Source organism: Engystomops pustulosus, chromosome 10 (assembly GCF_040894005.1).
Source record: "Engystomops pustulosus chromosome 10, aEngPut4.maternal, whole genome shotgun sequence".
NCBI classification, from domain to species: domain Eukaryota; kingdom Metazoa; phylum Chordata; class Amphibia; order Anura; family Leptodactylidae; genus Engystomops; species Engystomops pustulosus.
In genome coordinates this window covers 76,506,339-76,530,759 of record NC_092420.1, presented here as the reverse complement: position 1 = coordinate 76,530,759, position 24,421 = coordinate 76,506,339, and the positions used below count along the sequence as shown (strand labels likewise).

The following is a 24,421-nucleotide window of genomic DNA, read 5'->3' as shown; positions in this document are numbered from 1 at the left end:
TGTGCTGGCACTACATATCTACTGGGAGGCATGTGCTGTGACTACCCATCTACTGGGGGCAAGTATGTGCTGTGGCTACCCATCTACTGGGAGGCATGTGCTGTGACTACCTATCTACTGGGGCCTGGGGGCATGTGATGGGGCTACCTGTCTACTGGGAGGTATTTGCTCTGGCTACCTATCTACTGGGGCATGTGCTATGACTACCTTTCTACCTTGGGCATGTGCTGTGGATACCTATCTATTGCGGAGCATGTGCTGTGGCTACCTATCTACTGGGGAGCATGTGCTGTGACTACCAATCTACTGGGGGGCATGTGCTGGGGCTAGCTGTCTATTTGGGTGCATGTGCTGTGGCAACTTATCTACTGAGAGACATGTGCCGTGGCTACCTATCTACTGGGATGCATGTGCATATTGTACGGCTCTCGCAGAATTACATTTTAAAATATGTGGTGTTCATGGCTCTCTCAGCCAAAAAGGTTCCTGACCCCTGCTTTATACCGTACCTGTGTGGGTTAGAAGTTCAGTAGGGTGAAGTATAGATCCCTTTTAAAACTGAAAAATATGGGGAAGCGAAGAAGGGTCCGACTGGGGTAACATTGGACCGCTGTTCCCGTGATCTGCGGGGGTCCCATCACTGATGCACCCACGATCAGCATGTTAGGCCCTGTATCCTGATGGATGATGGGGATAAATTGTTTTGTGGAATATATAGAAAATAATGCACCGAAGATTATTGCTCAGTTCGTTGTGTGTGTATAGGAGAGGACAGTAGTGTCGCCTCGTGATCGCTTCTGACAATGGCTTCCTGGATGTCAGCTTTTATTTCACTTCGCCCTGCACTACAATCTTACCTGCAGCCTTGTTTGGCAGGACGCTATCCTTTACCCTGACACATGCACCCTGGGCTAGATGCATCGGATCTGAGTGGGGGGAGGGGAATAAGCTGCTGCCAGACGGCTCTGGCTACAGCTTATCCCCCGGGGAACAGAAGAATTGGGCATGCTGAGTCCACTTATTCTCCTAAGGGCCAGCACCTTCTGCTTAAAGACGGCCTGTACATCCATATGATTGCCTTTTAATTAATGACTTGGAATGGCTTTATCACCCGGGGGTGGGGGTGACTTTTAGGCCCTGACCCCCTTAATAAGCTGCTTACAGGTGCCATCACCACTATTGTAGTTCTCAGGTTGTGTCCTCTCTCCTGCTGAGCCTGGGAGATGTTGCCATTCCCATCAATTCCCCTTTTGTTGCGACCAGACTGTAATTCGGTCTGATTGACATTGCACATCAGGTTATTTTGAAGGCACATCCCTGGGCCAGAGCACAGGATAAGATCTCCTTCACATATCTGCTGGGGGTGCAACTTAGATTGATCGTATCAGACTTGAACATCAATATTCCCATATGTTTTCACCTTGATCTTTGGCGTTAAATATATGAGACAACAAGTGTTGTGTTCACTAATTCCATGTAATGATCTTTACATATATATAATCTTCGAAGCAAGTGATGTCTTCCCTACCTATAATTTTTGGTTCCGCTCCTCAGCAGTGCTATCAGTCCGCTATATTTATGCCCAGGTCTTGCACTATGCATCAGACTTCAGACTTTTTTCTATAAATGTTTGAGATCCACACTGCGATCCTAATGCTGACCATATACATTAGATGTTTTAGTAGACAAAACTACCAATTTCTGTTGGTTCGTCAAACTATATAAAGTGTTGGCCTTCTCCCCTTTATTGGAAACATACATTCTTTGGGCTAACTATGCATATGGGGTGACATTGAAATCCACACTGAGTTCCTAAAGCTGGCCATATACATTAGACGCTTATAAGACAAACCTAGCGATTTAAAAGTGTTCAACTCTCCTTGGTACAGCCATGTGTATGGTAGAGTAATCCTAGATAGTTGTGGAATGGGCCACCTAAATTGTATGGCCAACTTAAAGCGAACCTGCCAACAGGAATGTAATTTTTACCTGGTGACAGGTTCCAGTAGAATATGCTATGCTGATTTTTAAAATGACCTTGTTAGCATTCTGAATCATTTCAGTACTTTATAAAACCTTATTTCACATTACCTGGCTCCCTGCCAGCAGCATGTAGTGAGTCCCAGAGTAAGGGGGCAGTGGCCTGTGTGCCTATGTCTCAGTCTCCTCATGTATTCTTCCTCTCCTCCACACAATCCCCCTCCCCTGCCTGCTCATTGCACATGAGAGAAAGTGGGGAGGTTGCTGGATGAATGTGCAGGAAAGGAGACTGAGACACAGGCTGCATCTGCCCTTTCCCCTCCCAGGGCTCACCATATGCTTCTGGCAGGGAGCCAAGCAATGTAAAATAAAGTTTTATAAAGTACTGAAATGATTCTGAATGCTGACAAAGACATTTATAAAATCTGTATAGAATAGACTATTGGAACATGTCAGCAGCTAAAAATCTGATTCCTGGTGACAGGTTCGCTTTAGTTGGGGGAGGGGGATATTGACCAATTAGAGAGCAGTGTGGATGTTACACCTGGCTTCTCTGATGATTGATCGCCTGGTGGAGCAGTAATACTCCAGTTAGCGCTTCTTTAAAATCACAGGACAGAAGTCTTGCTCTTGGCCTGTTTTCAGCACTTTCCCATTGAAATGAATGGGGCTGAGCTGCAATTCTGAACACATCCACTTTTTATGGCCACGTGCGTGGTTGGAAGTGAAGACTCTTTCACACAACGACCCCTTTAAGAGACCGGTATAGATAGATGACATCCAGTTTCCATTGCCAATGACAGGCATTGATTCCGCTTAAGAATGCAATTTGAGGACAATGTCAAAAATATATATATATATGGGTTAATAAAACACAATATAAATTCTTAGTTTGTGACTTTTAAATCCTATTTTTATAGAATTTTGTTTTACCATTTGACTTTACAGTGAAAACACTTTGAATGTGTTTTGCAAGCGGTTACATATGGCAACTCATTGTAACAACAACCAAACAAAAATGTTCCCAGGCCAAGTTTCATGTAGTAGTTTGCTGCTGCATTGCAGGGCACGGTGCCAGGCATACATTGCCATCTCCTAGCTCCAACTTAAGAAGTGTTGTCATCTGGAAAGAAAAATAGGCAGGGCTGTTATAACACTACAAAAATAGGCTCTCGTCTTCTGTACACAGCACTCCCCTGCCTACTATTCCCACCGGGCAGGAAGACCGGAAGCCAAGCCGGCCATCCAACCAGTCCATTTCTTTCTTGTGGATTAGTCCATAATGTCGCTTTTGGCAGATAAGCTGCCTATTCCATTTTTACCGATCAATGCAGCCGTCACACGCTAGGTAGGGGCTGCCGAGGGGGGGGGGGGTGGAAAGCCGGCTTGGGAGAGGGAGGGGAGGATGGGAGCATCCGGTGCCTCCTAATCAGAGATTGATGAACCTGCCTGTGCAGAGAGGGAAGGAGACTTACAAGGGAGGATGCTACAGAGAGGACCACCACTACCGCCGCTGGCTCGGAGCCGCCTCGGAGAACTGTGTGACCCAGCGTTTTCCAGCGATCACATGTGATAAATGGGAACATTAGGCAGCATTCGCCTGGAAATATATTTTCATTCATTTTCTTCTCCTTGAATCCAGCAGCCTCGCCTCATTTACCATCCCATTAACCCCCCGCCGTGCCTTCAATCCCTTTCTGCTTCAGAGGACACTATAACAAGGCCTAACCCTATTGATCCGGGAGGAATGCCCTGGGATCTATAGCCTGTATTCTGCATAACAAGGCAGCGCTGTAGCCTCTGATCTATAGAGCTGGCATCTCCTGCCTAGCCTGAGGTCAGAGTAGAAGAAAACAGAGCGCCACGTGGGGAAGTTTTTCTGCTTCGAACATGAGCTTCCTGTCACCCGGGGATGGAGAGTGGCTGGACAGCAGCACAGAGGAAGAAAGGAGCCTCCTGTCATTTCTTGGTAGGGTCGAAGTTTTCAGTGGAGTAAACGTCATCTCCTTCTTCTATGTTCTTTGTCTAGTTACTGTGTTTATATTGTGTTCTGTTGTTTATTATAGTTATTATCTATAGGGCAAAACTTTTTGTACTTTTTTTTTATTATTCTTACACTAGATATGTGCACATTAGCTATTGATTGAATCCCACTTTCTTTTGGCATGGGTTAATACGGAGCAGAAGGAATGGACGCTGGTCAATAGATAATGGCGCACAGTACGTATAATTTCGCTGCTGATTGTGTTCTGGAACATGGGACACTTTGTGTTCTTTTAGAACTGTAGTTCTCTCTCATTTTATTGTTTGCTACATATGGGGGAAAAAAATTGCGTAGATTGTGATTGGTGCTGATGTACTGTAACTTTCTTTCACAAAATATGGCTCCTAGATGGCGCTGTCATGTGCAATTTAAATTAGTTTTTTGGAGTAGACTCTAAATATCACAACTCTGTGATTGATTTTTATGGTCACCGGTAGAGTATTGAAAGGAACGGTAAATCTAGAAATGAACAAAAAAATGTATATATAGTTGCCCTCTCTATGAGTCAGTCTGTGGTGGATGTAGACATACTGAAGGGAACACAGGGGTTAATCTGCAGCAAATAAGTTCCATCTCGTCTGATTGTTTGACGATTGGGTGTGGCTTAACAATCTTTTTGCATCGGAAGCATAGCCTGCTGTTCTAGCCAGTTATCTTGCAGCCGGTCACATGACTGTAGGGAGGAGCGCGGTGCACGACTGAGCTCCTAAAGCTCATATAGATGTTCTCAAAGTAGTTAAATTTTAATCATAATGTAAGATCAAAGGAAGAGGATTCATACTGGGAATTTTATAGTTTATTTTTGTGCATTCTTTGTGTTTATCTGAATCCCCAATTGTTCACTGACTATCATTGCCCCATTTAAAGGGATCTTAATTCTCTTTATTCGGCAGTGTAAGTAACCAGACCTCACAATCTTCTAATCTCCGCTCAAATAAATTCACCGTATCCAGCACCTCGTCCTAACGTTTTTTTCCATATCTGCCGGAATAATTAATGCACGTTGAAGCGATAATTAAAAGTTAGACTATAACTGCAGAAAATTAGAGGTTTAATAATTATCTTTTCTGCGCTCAGTTATGTAAGTGAAGCCGTTAAGTGGAGGCTCAGAAGATGGGGAAAAAGTCACAGATTTGGGGCTGCTAAAACAGATTGAGAAATGTGAAGAAGATCTGGGTGACGTAGGTGATAATGTAGTTTTTCACATGATTCTACAGGTCCCCTTCCCCCTCGTAGCGCCAGCAATTGTTTCGCTGGAGAACAACACTTACGGTCTTGATGAGGACAAGCATTAATATTTTATAGGGTTGTTTTTCCTCACTGTCCCTAAGCAAAACACTGCTGTAAAGACGTCGATATTGTGAGCCTCCTATACCGGTATTATAAAATTTTCAGGACTTCTCAGCATCAAGGTAATTGTTGCTTAAAGGGGAATGCCAAGAAGTTTTTATCGATCACCTATCCTTAGAAAAGGTAACCGATATCAGATGGGCAAGGATACAACTCCTGCTGTTTTTAAGAGATGGCTGTGTTCAGGCGAACTCTGCGTTTGCTTTACCGAGCACATTGTATAGTGGCTGTGTATGGTATTGCAGTTTGGCTTCATTCATTTGAATGGGAAATTTGTTCAAATAAGTCATGTGACCAATGAACATGATGTTACCGGCTTGTCATGCATCAAGCAGCAGAGACATAGAGAATCTGACTCCCATAAATCTGATGGTTAAAGTTTTTACAGGCTTGGAAATGTATAATCTATTCACAAATACATGATAGGTGAGGGTCCCACTAATCTCCAAAACCGGGGTCTGCTGACCTCTTTCAGGATGTCCAAATGGACAGATTCTTTTCTACGGACACCGGCAATAGAAAAGCTTATACACTTCATGGACCCCTTATCTCATGGACCTGAACTGGTCATGTATTTACGACCAATCTAGTGGTTATGTCATAAATATCCAAGCGGGTAAATTCCCTTTAAACCTATGCTGAGGCTAGGTCATCAAAAATGCTTTCTTAAAGACACTGCTCCACCCCCTGTCCGTGGTTGTTCTTGGTATTGCAGTTCAGTGTCATGGGGCTAAACTGCAGTTCCATACACGGCCTGTAGAGCAGTTTTGTTTCTAGGGCACAACCTTTTTTAAATCATGGACAACTCCTTTAAAGGAAGCCTGACTTCTGTGGATACTGTAGCAGCATAAGAATGGAGTCGGGGAAGCAGATGCAGTCGCCAGCTGGTAGACTCGGACTCTGTCAAAGCAAATTAGACGTGTCTGTACAATCCTAAACTATAGCGCCCCCTCATATCACCACATGGGGGAAGCAGTAGTGTAGTCTCAAAATCATAACCCCTGTTATCTGCGTGGCGTGTGCTTTCTATGTCACTGCAAAGGATTAAATCTGTGACAAATTAACGATACCATTAAAAACAGAGTTTATTAGAAAAAATGCATAACTGGGAAATTATTGCAAATCTGCAGCTTTCAGTCCCTTTAAGAAGGTACATGAAAATAGAGACGTTTTCTGTGTTTCGCTACTCATTGGCTTTAATAATAATATTAATAATAATAATAATTCTTTATTTATATAGCGCACACATATTCCACAGCGCTGCACAGAGCTTGTCAGATCAGTCCCTGTCCCCAATGGGGCTCACAATCATATCAACCTACTAGTAGGTTTTGGAGTGTGGGAGGAAACTGGAGAACCCGGAGGAAACCCACGCAAACACAGAGAAAACATACAAACTCTTTGCAGGTGTTGATCCTGCGACTTGAACCCAGCACCCCAGCGCTGCAAGGCTGTAGTGCTCACCACTAAGCCACCGTGCCAGCTTTGAAAACCCCCATTAATGGGATACAGGTAATGTTACGGATAGGTCGTCATAGTCAAAATCCTATCAGGGGATACAAGGCCCCTTTAAAGGGATTGTCTTTGAGGTGGAGCGTTTTTTGGAAGAAGGGAGCCATGTTTTACAACTCAGACTATGGCTGATCCAGGCTTCATTCATTTCTGTACAACAGGGCTGCAATATCAGTACCAACCATAGTCAGGTGTGGCGCTGTTTTTGGAAGAAGGAAGCCGTGTTTCCATGCTGGACACCCCCTTTTAATGATTCTACAACAATGCATCATAAGGGGAGCTAAACTAAAGGATAAATACATACGAGACCTATTGTCAGCCAAATGATTGGTTGCCCATGGGCATTGCCCTGTGTTTTCATGCCAGCGACCAGACATGTAGCAGAGCTGATTTTGTAGATTATAATGTATGCTATGGAGAGTAATATACATCTTATATGTGCAATCATAACTAGGTAGCAGGATAATCTTTCCATCATACACTTCCACTAGTCTCCAGCAGGGGGCCCTGTGTGAATCGTTTTTCACGTAGAATTTTATTGCTGGTCATGATGATGGGGTAGAGGAAGTCTAGTAGTCGTGTTTCTTCCTATAAGGATTCCATAGTGTAACAATATGTAACAATAAGACTCTTATAGTGGAGCAATCAGTATATTTTTGGAATGAGCGGCACCTGATATCCCCAGTGAGAGGGAGCTACAATGAGTGTGGAGGAGACTGAGACAGAGCCTGGGACTGTCACACCAAATCTGGGATGTTTGGATGATATGATACAACCCCGTGGGTTAGATGTTCCCATAACCAGCAACACAGCAGAATCCTCTATATGTTACTGTATACTGTGGAGTGACTGTGCCTTCATGTATCCATCAGGATCTGGAGAGTTGCAGTAACCAGGTGTGGCCACTACACAGTGTATGGCCATAGGTTATACTCTGCCTATCTGGTTCAGAACCAGCACAGGAGCTGCAATTGCTTATCCGTCGGGGAGCCTAGGGTCGGCTAATTCCGTGGATCACTTTTTGGTGCGGAATTTCGGATAACGCTTATTATTTATTTCCCTAATGGTTAGAAAACTATTGCTTCCTTTTGAAACGATGTTGTACCGATCAGGTTTTCTGCACAATACAAAACCGCAACGCCCCAACCAGTAGCAGGGGGGGTCCAAACGCAGCTACCGGCATCCATAACACGCCCCAGAGACGGAAACAGAATTTCCTGCTTCTGCTCGGATTCTCCTGCAGCTTTAATGACAAATAATTATGTCTATTAAACTGTTCTGTGATGTTAGTGTTGAATATTTATCACAACCCTGTAGAAATTAGGCATCTAAAATAGACTCCCGGGACTCGGGCTTCGCATCTGTGGAGAGGATCATAGAAATATGTTATTCATAAGTATGAGACGAAATACCGGAGGAGACGAGCGCCGACAGTAATGTGCGCCACAAACATGGCCGCTCTGGGGTTTTTACTTAAATAAATATCTCCGGATTGGTGATAAGAGGATGGGCTGGTGTCACTGGGTAGATGATACAAGAAGCCTTAATAAGTTATGTAAATTAGGACTTAAAGGGATATTACCATTGTAAGGTCAGGGGTCACTGCTGCAGTGATTGGTCGCTTAGCTCTTCCAAGCATGCATGTGTTCAAGCAAGGAAACAAGGTGTTATCCCATGCTGCAGAAGGGAAGGCAAATTAGTTGGAGTTGTGTGTGGGTAAGGGTATAACTTGGTGATAGCTGAAGATCCTTATACACCCTAATAAATACGGTGTTAGGTCAAGCATGCACCTAGCTCCTCCATCCTGTGTCCATGGGACTGACAGATATTGCAAAGTATCGATTATGGTAAAGATATTGCAAAGTATCGATTATGGTAAAGATATTGCAAAGTATCGATTATGGTAAAGATATTGCAAAGTATCGATTATGGTAAAGATATTGCAAAGTATCGATTATGGTAAAGATATTGCAAAGTATCGATTATGGTAAAGATATGGCAAAGTATCGATTATGGTAAAGATATGGCAAAGTGTAGATTATGGTAAAGATATGGCAAAGTGTAGATTATGGTAAAGATATGGCAAAGTATAGATTATGGTACAGATATGGCAAAGTATAGATTATGGTACAGATATGGCAAAGTATAGATTATGGTACAGATATGGCAAAGTATAGATTATGGTAAAGATATGGCAAAGTATAGATTATGGTAAAGATGTGGCAAAGTATAGATTATGGTAAAGATATGGCAAAGTATAGATTATGGTAAAGATATGGCAAAGTATAGATTATGGTAAAGATATGGCAAAGTATAGATTATGGTAAAGATGTGGCAAAGTGTAGATTATGGTAAAGATGTGGCAAAGTGTAGATTATGGTAAAGATGTGGCAAAGTGTAGATTATGGTAAAGATGTGGCAAAGTGTAGATTATGGTAAAGATGTGGCAAAGTGTAGATTATGGTAAAGATGTGGCAAAGTGTAGATTATGGTAAAGATGTGGCAAAGTGTAGATTATGGTAAAGATGTGGCAAAGTGTAGATTATGGTAAAGATGTGGCAAAGTGTAGATTATGGTAAAGATGTGGCAAAGTGTAGATTATGGTAAAGATGTGGCAAAGTGTAGATTATGGTAAAGATGTGGCAAAGTGTAGATTATGGTAAAGATGTGGCAAAGTGTAGATTATGGTAAAGATGTGGCAAAGTGTAGATTATGGTAAAGATGTGGCAAAGTGTAGATTATGGTAAAGATGTGGCAAAGTGTAGATTATGGTAAAGATGTGGCAAAGTGTAGATTATGGTAAAGATGTGGCAAAGTGTAGATTATGGTAAAGATATGGCAAAGTATAGATTATGGTAAAGATATGGCAAAGTATAGATTATGGTAAAGATATGGCAAAGTGTAGATTATGGTAAAGATGTGGCAAAGTGTAGATTATGGTAAAGATGTGGCAAAGTGTAGATTATGGTAAAGATGTGGCAAAGTGTAGATTATGGTAAAGATATGGCAAAGTGTAGATTATGGTAAAGATATGGCAAAGTGTAGATTATGGTAAAGATGTGGCAAAGTGTAGATTATGGTAAAGATGTGGCAAAGTGTAGATTATGGTAAAGATGTGGCAAAGTGTAGATTATGGTAAAGATGTGGCAAAGTGTAGATTATGGTAAAGATATGGCAAAGTGTAGATTATGGTAAAGATATGGCAAAGTATAGATTATGGTAAAGATATGGCAAAGTGTAGATTATGGTAAAGATGTGGCAAAGTGTAGATTATGGTAAAGATGTGGCAAAGTGTAGATTATGGTAAAGATGTGGCAAAGTATAGATTATGGTAAAGATGTGGCAAAGTATAGATTATGGTAAAGATATGGCAAAGTATAGATTATGGTAAAGATATGGCAAAGTATAGATTATGGTAAAGATATGGCAAAGTGTAGATTATGGTAAAGTGTAGATTATGGTAAAGATGTGGCAAAGTGTAGATTATGGTAAAGATGTGGCAAAGTGTAGATTATGGTAAAGATGTGGCAAAGTGTAGATTATGGTAAAGATGTGGCAAAGTGTAGATTGTGGTAAAGATGTGGCAAAGTGTAGATTGTGGTAAAGATGTGGCAAAGTGTAGATTGTGGTAAAGATGTGGCAAAGTGTAGATTGTGGTAAAGATGTGGCAAAGTGTAGATTGTGGTAAAGATGTGGCAAAGTGTAGATTGTGGTAAAGATGTGGCAAAGTGTAGATTGTGGTAAAGATGTGGCAAAGTGTAGATTGTGGTAAAGATGTGGCAAAGTGTAGATTGTGGTAAAGATGTGGCAAAGTGTAGATTGTGGTAAAGATGTGGCAAAGTGTAGATTGTGGTAAAGATGTGGCAAAGTGTAGATTATGGTAAAGATGTGGCAAAGTGTAGATTGTGGTAAAGATGTGGCAAAGTGTAGATTGTGGTAAAGATGTGGCAAAGTGTAGATTGTGGTAAAGATGTGGCAAAGTGTAGATTGTGGTAAAGATGTGGCAAAGTGTAGATTGTGGTAAAGATGTGGCAAAGTGTAGATTGTGGTAAAGATGTGGCAAAGTGTAGATTGTGGTAAAGATGTGGCAAAGTGTAGATTGTGGTAAAGATGTGGCAAAGTGTAGATTGTGGTAAAGATGTGGCAAAGTGTAGATTGTGGTAAAGATGTGGCAAAGTGTAGATTGTGGTAAAGATGTGGCAAAGCGTAGATTGTGGTAAAGGGTGAGGGCAGAGACCCCTCCACTGATTAGTAATTTACTTCAAAACAACTTTGGACATCCCTTTAACTTGGAAGTTTCTGGCCCTAGTGCAAAATCTAACATGCTAGTACCCTTTAATGGTAGACAAGGACCCCAGGATCCGTTTGTGCCTGTAACCTTTGACCCCTTCAGTTATGTCACTATATTCTATCCCCATATGTTAGCAGCGTCTTGTCGCATCATGACGGCATCTCCTCTTAAAGGGGTTGTCCCATATCAGCAAATGAATGTTATCGCTTATATTCTAAAAGTTATACAATTTCCCCAATATACTTGCTGTATCAATTCTTTGCGGTTTTCTAGATCTCTGCTGGCAGTCATTCTATAGAAAGTCTCTATGTTTACTACCAGTGGACAGAAATCTGACCATGGTCACACAAGTGCACGGCTCGATATGTCACACAACTTTCATCCTCTGTGATAATAACGAGCCGTGCGTCTGTGTGACCAGGGTCAGATTTCTGTCCACTGGAAGGAAACATAGAAGCTTTATATAGAATGACAGCAAGCAGAGATCTAGAAAACTGTAAGGAATTGATACAGATAGTATACTGGGGAAATAGTATAACATTTATAATACAAACAATAACATTTATGTGCTGAAATGGGAACACCCCTTTAAGGAGCAATGATAGTGCTAGTAGTGTAGTAGACCGCACAGTCCGAAATATCCAGTGGTTTTTCATTGATTTGGGGCATAAATATTGTAACGTGGCGTATTAGATGACCTGACAGCCTGTCAGTGTACGTTACTGCTGCACTACCTCCTAGATAAGGGGGGGGGGGATATGACTATTATAGCTTTTGCTTTTCTCCTTCTCCTTAGTAACAAAAAAAAAAGTGCACAGAAATAGCAGATTGAAGGTTTTGGTGTGAAGTACTGATTCGGCAGTTCTCGTAGACGATCTATTTCCATAGTCCCTGGTAGCTGTGTAGTGCGGCGCAGCGACTTCTTCTCCTCCCTGATATCATCCGTCTTCGTGTAACTCGCTTAAGGTTATGTAATGTTAAATTGACCTTATAAAAAAAAAAAAAGTTCTAAAATACAATTTGCCCAAATGGACCTGACTCGGGTGGCCCCCAGGTACAATGCGTCCATCTCCCGTAACATTTTGCAGTTGGAAATGTCACATAACAAAGGAAAGAATATCCAATTATCTATCCGGCTGCTTTTGTTCTATTATTCCGAAACGGATGGAAGTGTCTGCTCCGTCGTGGTGCTTCTCCCAGCCTGTAAATGATGCCATTACTGTCGGTGGATCCTTGCTCGGTGATTAAGGACTCTCTATAGGCCGCGGTGGTTGGAAGGTTGCACTGCACCACATCAATTATACCACCACCGAGCCTAAAGAGCAAGACGCTTCCTATAAGTGATACTAAAAGCATCCACGTGTGCAGATGGCGCCACTCGTGTTCATGGGCGGGCTCCGGTACTGCAGCCTGATCTGCATAGAGATGTAAAAGGGAAAAATCGTTCTCATTGATTGATCAAGATTAATCTTTGTTCAATCCCTCATTTGGAAAATGCGTTGGCTGATGTCATCCTTTGGGAGCTACAAGGATTTACAAAGGTGGTGGTGGGGGATATCGATCAATAGACCTTGTGTCTGGAAATTTTTTACATTTTTGGCTCTTTTGAGGCTTGTGGACCATCTGTGGGTTAAGGAATAGAACTAGTGTCATGTAGTCTCTTGACCCTGGCACAGTGTAGATCGGTGGTGATAAACCCTTAAGGTGGCACTCAGAGCCCTGTCTGAGGGCACGGGGGCCATTGCCCCAGCACAGAGGTCACTGGGCGAGACTCAATGGTCTCCTCTGCCAGGTACAGCTGGCTCAGGACATGCCACCCTCAGCACCGTTTTGATTGCCACGTCTTGAGATTACAAGAAGACTTAAGAAGGTGCGAACAAGGCTGCGTTACCATTCGAGCTTCTTCTCCAGACCACCATGACTCTTCCTGTTCACGGCCTTGGAGAAATGCTATAATGTACGTTTCTTCTTCTTCTTTTGATGAAATCCCCGAGTCACTGATACCAGTGGAAGGAGGGGGGAGTTTATCATAAGTCCGGAAATATGTCTTAATTTTTGGGATGTTTTTTGTAAGGCTTTGAGCTCGCCTGGTTTATCTTTTGTTTGATTTTTGAGACTTTTGTCAGAAAACTCACGCAAATAACTAAAATGTTTAAGAAACCCATTGCCTACGCCTGCTCCGGACCAGAGTTTATTTGCTGGGAAAAAGTTTTTACTTATCACAGCGATTGTGCAAACCAAAAGTCGTGACCTTTTCCAGTCATCCACATCATAAAAAATTATGTTGAATCAGGCACTGCCCTCAAAAAAAAAAAAAACATTAAAGATTGAAAAAAAAAAAAACCTGGAATATGTTTTAAAAAAAAATTTTAAATGCTCCCCACGGTCTCTAAAAGGTTCTCCATCACTGGTCTAGGAATTGTATCTGTGACATAATCCATTTAACCTGGACAAAACATCGCCGTCTAAACTGCAGTAGCCCTCTAAGGGCAAATTCATAGGGAACCTGTCATCAGAAATTGGCCTAATAAACCACTAGCCATATTTTGTCAAACAGCTGAGCAGCTTCTAGATGATGTTTTTTTCATGACCTTGTCTGGTGGTGAGATTTAAATAGATTCTTTGAAGTCAAGGAGGCGGAGAGTTTAATAATGAAGTCAAGCTTTCCCTGGCTTAGAGCACCCCTTTACTGTAACGGATGGTCCTGTGTCCAGGGAGATCATTCATCAGATCTCCTGAAGTCTAGTACATGATGTTAATCACATGGGAGGAGGTGTTCATAGGCAGGGAGAGCTTGACTTCAGTATAAAACTCTCCGCCCTTCTGACTTTATACATTTAAATCAAATCTCACTTGAAAGTAGATTTTTCTGGGATGATGCCACCAACCTGGGCTATGAGAGAGCCGAGATCTAGAAGCTGTTCAACTACTTGACAACATGCTGGTAGTGGTTTATTAGGCACATTTCTGATGACAGGTTCCCTTTTAAGGAATGATTTAACCATTCTACTAAATTAGTGAAGCGATTGCTCGGATAGTTCTTCCAGCCACAAGTAAAGGAGGAATTTGACTTGGGCGCAGACCATTAGTCAAGTGTGATGTTACCTGGGAAAAGTATGCAAATTAGCTCTCCTTAAAGGGGAGCAACTTATACTGTATGTCAGAAAGTTTTCTTTCTTCTTAAGTCAGCGTCTGACCCATTGCAGAGCCTGACATAGGTGCTGATCTTTGGTTGCGTTTTTGTAAGATCTTGACCGAAAAAAAAATTCTGCCAAGATATTTTGCATAATCTTGTTATAGGTGAAATTCAGGTTTCTAAGCAGTTTTCCTGCAGACTAAAAAAAATCTGTCCTTTTTTTTAAAAAAAAAATATATTTTTCTTGTTTGTGAATTCTCGACATAGTTTCTATAATCCAGTCCCGTCTGTTATCGCTATAACCACTCCAACCTGCCCGGAATAACTTAAGCTAATGGTAACATTCGGTATCATTTAGACGTAGAAATGAGGAGAGGTTTTACTCAGCATTTATTGTATCTTGGTTCTTTTCTCCCTGTGATCTGTGTGCAAGGTTACCCCGTCCTCCTCGGATTGCTGCATCGGCTGGACGGTGCCTCTTCATGACCCTCTTTTATTAGCGCTCATTTTCCTGTTTATCGCTTGCCAGTTCTTTTTTCCCTGGGAAAGAAGAGCGGATGACAAGAGATGAAATAGAAGCCATTGAGTAGGGGAGGGCTGCATTGATTTTGCAGCAGGTGATAATGCAATAGTAGCGTGCAGCAGGCTGGGGGTGGACGGTGGAAGAAAGACATCTAATTTTGGAAGAGCTAAGATGGTATAGATTTCTATCTCTTCTCAAAGCAACCGCAGCCTGGGCTCAACATAGCAACAACTTTCTCCTAGGTCTGCATGGAAGGCAGATCACAATGTATCCGCTGAGAAGAGACAGATTAGAAACCTTGTATCAGCTCAGTCCTATTCAAGACGTCCTGGAAGAGTCCAAGAGCCGGGGACTGCACCTTCACACAACAAACCTCCCATTCTCCGGCTGCTGAGTGAGCTGTAATTTTGCAGAGGAGGCAATTATCTGGGAATATTCAAGGGGGGAAAAACAAGGACCATTGTGGTTTGATACCAAACGCCATCAAGATTGTGTATTAGATGACATCTTTATTTGCCTCTTGCTGCCCGAAAAACGACTTTACTTGCTTTATCTTCACCACAATTCTCCCCTTTTATATATTTTAAGTGCGGAGAAGACTTCAGAAATTCCTGAGAGTCCTGTTGTCTTGGGTATCGAGTAGATCAGCCAAGGAGCCTTTCTTTTATCAGTTTCCTTCTTCTTTTTGGAATCCGGAATAGTAGTTTGGTATTCTCTGTGTAATATTTATGTGGAGTCTTCTGCTATTATTAGACTAATAAGTTTGGCATTCCGTTTTTTTTGTGTCTCTCCGATACATTGAGTTTTTCCCCTGTTGCTTTAAACTATCGATCTGTCAGGCAGGGACGAGGCTCCTTTTGCATCTTACCTTCTATTTACCTCCTCGGAGCGTGTCATTGCCTGGATAGCTGATCATTTGTGGGGAGAACGCTTCTGCACTGGCACAGACTGGCAGCACTTTTCCGTAAGTGCTCATTGTTTGCACAGACCGGGGAGCACTGATGACACTTACTAAACGCTGGAGCATCTGTAAATAGCTTGATATGTAATGAGGATGTGCCGCTCAGGCAATTGATTGAATAGCTGCAGTCGTGTGTGTATCTCCTTGCTCTCTCCGCACACTGGCAGGGGAGGGGGAGCAGAAGGATCGGATCCTGCTTCTTTCAGAATTGGAAGTAGCACGGATCCCTTGGGCCAGAAGGCCGGGATTGTTCGTCGTCGCTGCGCCAGATTCCCCTGGAAGAGTGGAATATGCCAGGCTGCACGGCCTCGCCGATGCCTCTCGACCCTCCCGAGGACCGTCGGAGGAAGGCTGCGTAAGATCTAAATCCGCTTCCATGTGTGGGATTCTTTGTTGCATCTCAGAAGTTGGATACAGCCCAACCTTTGACGTAGAAATGGGTAGCACTTGTGATAAAGGTACTCCTTCACAATGTGGGTGATATTTTATATATTTTGTTGCTTTTTATTTCCTGTTTGCATGTCTAAAGATTTAATAACATATAATTAAAATCTTTGTGAATTTGTTGCCTTTGTACTTATCATAATATTTGTTATTTTTTTTTACTGCATTTGTTTTGGATACATTTCGGAGGCCATAGACTTCTCTAGAGTTGTATAATGTGTTCTAGCTCAATCCATTCTTTTCTCCGAGTTTTGTACAAGTTTTGTTTACCTTGTAAGGACTTGTAGTCTCCCCTGTGGAATTCACCTGTTCACCGTGCGGAGAGGTCTTCTGCTTGGACTCCCGCAGATGTGGACGTTTCGGTGTCTGCAGATCTTTTATTCTGTCTGCTCAAAGGAATCCAACTGTGAAACGTAAAGACCAATTATCTGTTCAGCCCCGGACGCTTAAACAAGAAGGATGCTTTTACTGTTGTAGCTCATGAAGTTGTCAGTCTTGTTCTGGGTGCAGGATGGGTTTGTATTGACAGCCGCTCTGTTTCTCATGTGCTGTCTTTCTTCTTTTTCTCTCTGCAGAGGTGCCGGCTGAGAGGTCACCGAGAAGGAGAAGTATCTCTGGGACCAGTACATCTGACAAGGCCAACTCCATGGACCCTGCAAACAGCTCTCCTTTTAAAGTCCCTGTAAGTGTCTTGTAATGATGTGTATTGGGCAGAGGTATAACAGGAGGAGCAGGCGCTGGATCTGCAGCTTGTGCTTAGTCATATTTCCATGGGAAGATATTGCTGCATTAATCTAGGAGATTGCAAAGAGGCTACAGTTATTAATTTTTTACGGTTTCTTCTGCATCTAGTATACAATATGCTGTCATGGATATGCGCCTGTACATGGGTGCTTGCAGGTTTGATTCTGTTCAGACCTTCCAATGTTATCTTGTTTTCCCATGTGGTGGACATATGGTTGGTGACTGGCCACATGGCGATATGTGGGTTAGCCAATTTACATATATTTAGGAGAGACAACTTGCATTTATGTAGGAAAGCCCACATACAGATGTGTGCGGGGTAGCCCAACTTGCATACTTGTGTGGGGTAGCCCAACTTGCATACTTGTGTGGGGTAGCCCAACTTGCATACTTGTGTGGGGTAGCCCAACTTGCATAGGTGTTCGTGCTGTAGCCCAACTTGCATAGGTGTTCGTGCTGTAGCCCAACTTGCATAGGTGTTCGTGCTGTAGCCCAACTTGCATAGGTGTTTGTGCTGTAGCCCAACTTGCATAGGTGTTCGTGCTGTAGCCCAACTTGCATGGGTGTTCGTGCTGTAGCTCAACTTGCATGGGTGTTCGTGCGGGGTAGCCCAACTTGCATGGGTGTTCGTGCTGTAGCTCAACTTGCATGGGTGTGCGTGCGGGGTAGCCCAACTTGCATGGGTGTGCGTGCGGGGTAGCCCAACTTGCATGGGTGTGCGTGCGGGGTAGCCCAACTTGCATGGGTGTGCGTGGTAGCCCAACTTGCATTGGTGTGCGTGCGGGGTAGCCCAACTTGCATGGGTGTGCGTGCGGGGTAGCCCAACTTGCATGGGTGTGCGTGCGGGGTAGCCCAACTTGCATGGGTGTGCGTGCGGGGTAGCCCAACTTGCATGGGTGTGCGTGCGGGGTAGCCCAACTTGCATGGGTGTGCGTGCGGGGTAGCCCAACTTGCATGGGTGTGCGTGCGGGGTAGCCCAACTTGCATGGGTGTGCGTGCGGGGTAGCCCAACTTGCATGGGTGTGCGTGCGGGGTAGCCCAACTTGCATGGGTGTGCGTGCGGGGTAGCCCAACTTGCATGGGTGTGCGTGCGGGGTAGCCCAACTTGCATGGGTGTGCGTGCGGGGTAGCCCAACTTGCATGGGTGTGCGTGCGGGGTAGCCCAACTTGCATGGGTGTGCGTGCGGGGTAGCCCAACTTGCATGGGTGTGCGTGCGGGGTAGCCCAACTTGCATGGGTGTGCGTGCGGGGTAGCCCAACTTGCATGGGTGTGCGTGCGGGGTAGCCCAACTTGCATGGGTGTGCGTGCGGGGTAGCCCAACTTGCATGGGTGTGCGTGCGGGGTAGCCCAACTTGCATGGGTGTGCGTGCGGGGTAGCCCAACTTGCATGGGTGTGCGTGCGGGGTAGCCCAACTTGCATGGGTGTGCGTGCGGGGTAGCCCAACTTGCATGGGTGTGCGTGCGGGGTAGCCCAACTTGCATGGGTGTGCGTGCGGGGTAGCCCAACTTGCATGGGTGTGCGTGCGGGGTAGCCCAACTTGCATGGGTGTGCGTGCGGGGTAGCCCAACTTGCATGGGTGTGCGTGCGGGGTAGCCCAACTTGCATGGGTGTGCGTGCGGGGTAGCCCAACTTGCATGGGTGTGCGTGCGGGGTAGCCCAACTTGCATGGGTGTGCGTGCGGGGTAGCCCAACTTGCATGGGTGTGCGTGCGGGGTAGCCCAACTTGCATGGGTGTGCGTGCGGGGTAGCCCAACTTGCATGGGTGTGCGTGCGGGGTAGCCCAACTTGCATGGGTGTGCGTGCGGGGTAGCCCAACTTGCATGGGTGTGCGTGCGGGGTAGCCCAACTTGCATGGGTGTGCGTGCGGGGTAGCCCAACTTGCATGGGTGTGCGTGCGGGGTAGCCCAACTTGCATGGGTGTGCGTGCGGGGTAGCCCAACTTGCATGGGTGTGCGTGCGGGGTAGCCCAACTTGCATGGGTGTGCGTGCGGGGTAGCCCAACTTGCATAGGTGTTCATGCTGTAGCCCATCTTGCACACGTGTGGGGTAGCCCAACTTGCATGGGTGTTCATGCTGTAGCCCATCTTGCACACGTGTGGGGTAGCCCAACTTGCATAGGTGTGCGCGGGGTAGCCCAACTTGCATAGGTGTGCGCGGGGTAGCCCAACTTGCATAGGTGTTCATGCTGTAGCCCATCTTGCACACGTGTGGGGTAGCCCAACTTGCGTATACCGTACAAGGTAGTCATTTCTCGTATATGGGGAAACCAGCTGATCTGTAGGTAGTCCATTTGCATGTGCAGGGTAGCCCACTTATACAACATATGATGTATTGAACTCTTTATTTGCCATGGATACGGTGGTCTACATTGGAGGTCTGCAGGATGAATACCTTTGGCTTGGGCTACTGTATAGGCATAGCTTGGCATCTGTCACCTCCTATGGTATAATCAGTACCAGCCTAAGATAACATCTGTCACCTCTTCTGGCCTCTGTTGGGGGCACTGGAGGCTCTGGATATTCACCAAAATCTTTATCAGTGCATATGGCGGGAGGACCCTGCAATGCACAGTGTGAATGCAGCCAGAGACGGCTAGCCTGCGGCGTGGTGCAGGTAGAGGAAGGGTTAAGCTGGCGGATAGCATTAGCATGGCGCAGGATGTCAGGTTTCTCTGCGAGTAATAACCATCAGTGCCCAATCTGATTAAGAATCACTACAGCGGGTATGATTGTACATTAGGTGCAGTGTGAATGCCCCTGGTGGTGGTAATACTGATGCAGCAAGGACCTACTTGTGTCTAGCACAGAGTGTAATTGGATGTGAGGGAATGCCGTCTGCCGCCTGCTCCTCTGGTCCTGGGAAGTGAAACAAAAGCCAACTCCAGCCGTCAGCAAAAGTGAAGGTCAGGAAAAACCTGCTGAGATGCTCCAGTCTTCTGCAGTATATGCGCCCGGCACCACTAGGCAGGATGTGCACTATATGGCGGCACACTAGGAAACCGTATAAGTTTTATATAGGAAGTGATTTCTAAGCACTCCAGGTAGAATTTATTATGGCACCGTAATATTCTGCAGGACGTGTCACCCTATGGAAGAAATGACTTGAGGACAAACAATGATTGTAGGTTATAGTGACAATTGTGCAGAATGATAGCTCATCTGGCAGTATAAAGGCCTGTTTAGAAAATATATCCCCTTAAATATACTGCAGATCTGTAGGCCTCACCATATAGACTGGGCTCAGCCAAGGGTGCATGTGTTATCAGAAAGCAGGGGGGATATACAGCTAATCTCCTTTTAAGGAACCCTCTGTTAGGGTATGAAATTTTCAAACTTTGTAGAATTCCCTCTTTTATGTAAAATCTCCTGTTCACCTAAAAAAAAATAATAAAAAAAAAAAATCTCCACCAAAGCCATATTTAAATGAGCAGAGAACAGTCATATTTTGCCTGAGGTGAGTCAAGTTTTCTGGCTGCTGAGGGGGGAGTCACTTTAGACGCCCTTATTTTTGGCGTTCTAGTACTTAAAGAAAAAAATGGTGTCACGTTAAAGATAAGAATCTCATCTTTTAGATAATTTTGTGCTTCTGTGAACGACATATAGTAGCCCACAGGCAGTTAAAGACTTGGTTAGAAAAGTAAGCAACAGATAAAAAAAAATTCTCAGGACCTGGATCTTTAACTGCCTGTATCTCTGGTTCTGTAGCTCACAGAACCACAAGCCTGATGTGATCTGAAATTTGAGAGTCTTCTCTTTAAATATGATACTGGAAACCTGTTTCGAGGTGCTATACAACTCTAAAAGTGACTCATCTCTGGCAAAATCTGACTCGTCTCTGGTCATTTTCACATAACTTTGGGAGAGAATTCTTACAGGTGAGATTTAACATAAAAGGGGATTCCAGAAAGGACAATTCATACCTGACCTGTGGGGGCAGCTAGTTTGATGGGGTAAACAGTTTAAACGCCATCAGATCATAGTGGTGACATACTGGTTACACATCAGGTAGCGCTAATGATCAGCACAGTCTGTACTTACTGAGTTTGTGTGTTAGTATTTTAAGATGACTTACTAAGACTCTCCTGCCTGCCTGTACGGTGTATAGGTCATCTATATGATATAACACATTACTCAAGGTCTGTAGTGCATAATCTCTTCTTCTCCCATATATGCAGATCATCTAGTGATACAATTATTCTAATTAGACATTGAGAGTGTAGTTGGATAGGAATGGGTGTAATCCTCCCCCCTAGGGTCATGTTATCATCCATGTTACAGGTTTACCATGTGTACCAGGCCCAGGAGCTTTAGGGGGGCATTAAGCTGCCTGTTTCCTATACCCCACTATGGACAATGGCTGGTATAGGCTTTGTATGGGGGCCCATCCTGTACTGTATGTGGGATACAGAAGAATATACATTGTTTCCCGTATCCTCTGTACTGTCAGTGCATCTGTTGGATTCTGATGCTTTGCTGAGCTCCTGCTTGGGGATCCGGTTTGCTAGTTGGGGCTGACATATTACGGATATAATTGCTTCCCCGGGAGCCGGCAGCCGGGGTGAGTGACAAGTATGAAGGCTGCTGGGTCTCGTCACATCATTGCACCCGACCGCCGAGTCTCGTCTCCCCATTTCCCCTGCTATTTTCTTGTGATGTTTGATGGGTCAAAGTCAAGGAGGGCGGAATCATAGAGGGGGAGACTCCCTCCTAATGGGGTGATGGTGTGTTCTGTATTGTGGAGGGTGTAAGATCTGATCTGACGGATACAATACTGGATACAACTCGCCCGACACTCAAATTCTACAGGTAATAACCCTCAAGTTTGACATAATTTCCATGACTGCCATGGGATGGCGCTACCTTTCTTTTACACACAGTAGGGGGCAGTGTTATATTATTTGCTTCCTTACACTCAGATGTAAAGCTTCCATCACTTCCATCTATTGAATCCCCCCCTCACCCTTAAAGGAAATCTACCATTCAAATAAAGCATGATAAACCAGGAGCACTTACTTATCGATCCAGGCACCATGACTGTGGTAATCATCATCTTGTATATGCTATCCATAGCCTCCTTCCTTCAAAAATCCACTTTTAAAATTATGCTTATGAGCCATAAGGGCTTGAAGGGAGGGGGTTACCAGAGCACCTCCATGCTGTAGCTTCACAGGCTCTTACACTGTGCAGGAACCCCCTCTTTGTGAGACTACAGCAGACAGAGGGAAAGACAGTATAACCGCCTGTGAAGTGTTTGTGGGGGGAGTTGCCAGAGATCCTCTGTGCCAAACCTTCACAGGCTGTTACAATGTGCAGGAGCATTTTCCGTCTCCCACTGAGAGATAACAGGAGGCAGAGGGAGTAACATTGTAACAGCCTATGAAGTGCTTTCAGGGGTAGTTAGCAGAGCCCCTCTGTGCTATATGTTCACATGCTGTTACAATGTGCAGGAGCATATCCCCCCTCAAACTGTGAGATTACAGCAGGCAGAGTGATTAACATTGTAACAGCCTGTGAAGTGCTCTAGGGGAGCCTTTACCAGAATGTCTCGTTTTTTTTTTCTTCACAGGTTGCTACACTGTCTCACCCTCCTCCCTCAGCACTTTCCCCTCCCTCTGCTTGATGTAATTTCACTGCAGCAGAAGGGGAAGTGCTCCTGCAGAGTGTAACAACCCCAGAGCCCTTTTGGTTCTTTAGCATAATTTTAAAAGTTGATTTTGAAAGCAAAGAGGCCATGGGTAACAAATATAAGATGATTACCACAGTCCTGGGGCCGGGATCTATAAGTAAATGTCCCGGGTTTATCATGATGGATGTTGCTGGTGGATTTTCTTTTAATTAGATGAGTTGTCCCTCTAGGGGGTTTTTCTAGCAAATACATAAATGAGCTTCTCAATATCAGACGCCCTGTGTGTCCAAATCTCACCAATCAGATGTTTTTTTTAGCATCAGAAGCAAGATGAGAGGAAGGAACAGCTCCATTCTCTGTATAGTGGCCAGTCCGTTTACTACAGCTTGGCCATATTGTATCAAGGGGAAATATTTCCAATGGGATGGTGGTAATGCAGCATAGCAAAGACGACCAGAAATGTCACAGGAATCAATTGATGCAATCATATTTGTAATATATCTAGTGATTCCAAAGTTATCAACACAGACTGTTGCAACAACAACCAGGAATGTTCCCTGTGATGCACAGCTATGTGTTGTGTTGCTGAACACGGAGCTGGTACAAATTGTGGAACCCATATCTGTGTAGATAACTTATGAATAACCTCCGGTCTCTGTGCACTAATCCTCTGCTCACTGCAGACTGGCCAATAGGAACAGCTCTTTGCCCTGCTTGTCATGGAAGGAGCAGCATCTGTGTAGTACATGACAGGATAGATGAGACTTTTGTGTGTGAAGGGGGAGGTAGGATAGAAAAAAATAGTCAGCTGCCAGAGGGGGAGGTAGACCATTTCTGCCTGAATTGGGGACTTGGAAGCAAAATTTAGAGAAACAGGTTTGTTAATGCTTTTTTTTCCCTCTGGGACTTTTAGTATAAAAATAATCCATACTTGTGCACAAACCATAGCGCACTAATCATTCCAACACTTGGCACCTTATGGAAATCGCACAAGAGGATGGAACACGAGCACTTCTTACTCATTAGCATAAATTTCAAAGTTGCTTTCGGATGAAAGCAGACCATAAATAAGACATATAAGGAGATTACCACAGTCACTGTGCCTGGATCTATGAGTAAGTGTCCCTGGTTTATTATGATGGATTGTGGTGGGATATTTCCTTTATACAGGACCTATCCATAGGGGAGGCGGCTACATACAGGACGGCGCTCCATCCATAGTTCATTGCAGATTCGGCTCTCATTATAGCATCTATTCTATACCCCAGTGATCTTGCGATGGGCTCAGGCTCGTCGGAGAACATCACTTCCATCATAGAAGTAACGGAGCGGCAGGTGACCTTCCTCTGGTGCCGTTCAGACATGGCTTCTCTTGGCAGCGGTGACTTTCTCTCTTTTGCCCGGTTTCACATTACTGAATTATAGTCTGTGATTCCCATCCTGCATTATTATGATGAAATTATCCTGCACCACTGCTCTCCTGCATTACAATGCACCGGCCTTTCCCGCCATCTTGAATCAATATTCCTTTAATATAATAAGCTGCCATCGTCCGTGCTGGGATATCCCGATTTTGCGCTAATGCTGAAACAAATTGGCTTTCCCATCAGACTTTGGAGGCCGCGTCTTCCAGTTCCAGTAATATATTACTTAAGTCCAGGACATTTCGACAACCTTTCAGGATGATGACTATTAGTACAGGATTGGTTTCCTATAAGTTTTTGGTTCCAGCTGAAGCTGTCTGAGTATGATGGGAGTTGTAGTCATACTGGAGAGCACTGGTGTGAGGTTTAGGGTACTTGCTCTGAG

The 24,421-nt window shown here is 44.3% G+C and overlaps 1 protein-coding gene across 6 annotated transcripts in view; it reads left to right on the top strand.

The window, feature by feature from the left end:
• RASAL2 (RAS protein activator like 2) overlaps positions 1-24,421 on the top strand; it is a 224,170-nt gene that overhangs the window by 144,866 nt on the left and 54,883 nt on the right. For 4 of the 6 annotated variants that reach the window (XM_072127145.1, XM_072127144.1, XM_072127143.1 and 1 more), the window contains one exon: positions 16,817-16,923. In XM_072127145.1, coding sequence (XP_071983246.1) covers positions 16,817-16,923 — 107 coding nt within the window. Of the gene's footprint in view, positions 1-3,451; positions 3,950-15,693; positions 16,256-16,816; positions 16,924-24,421 lie in introns of those variants that run through there. The other 2 variants (XM_072127147.1, XM_072127146.1) reach the window with 2 other exon arrangements.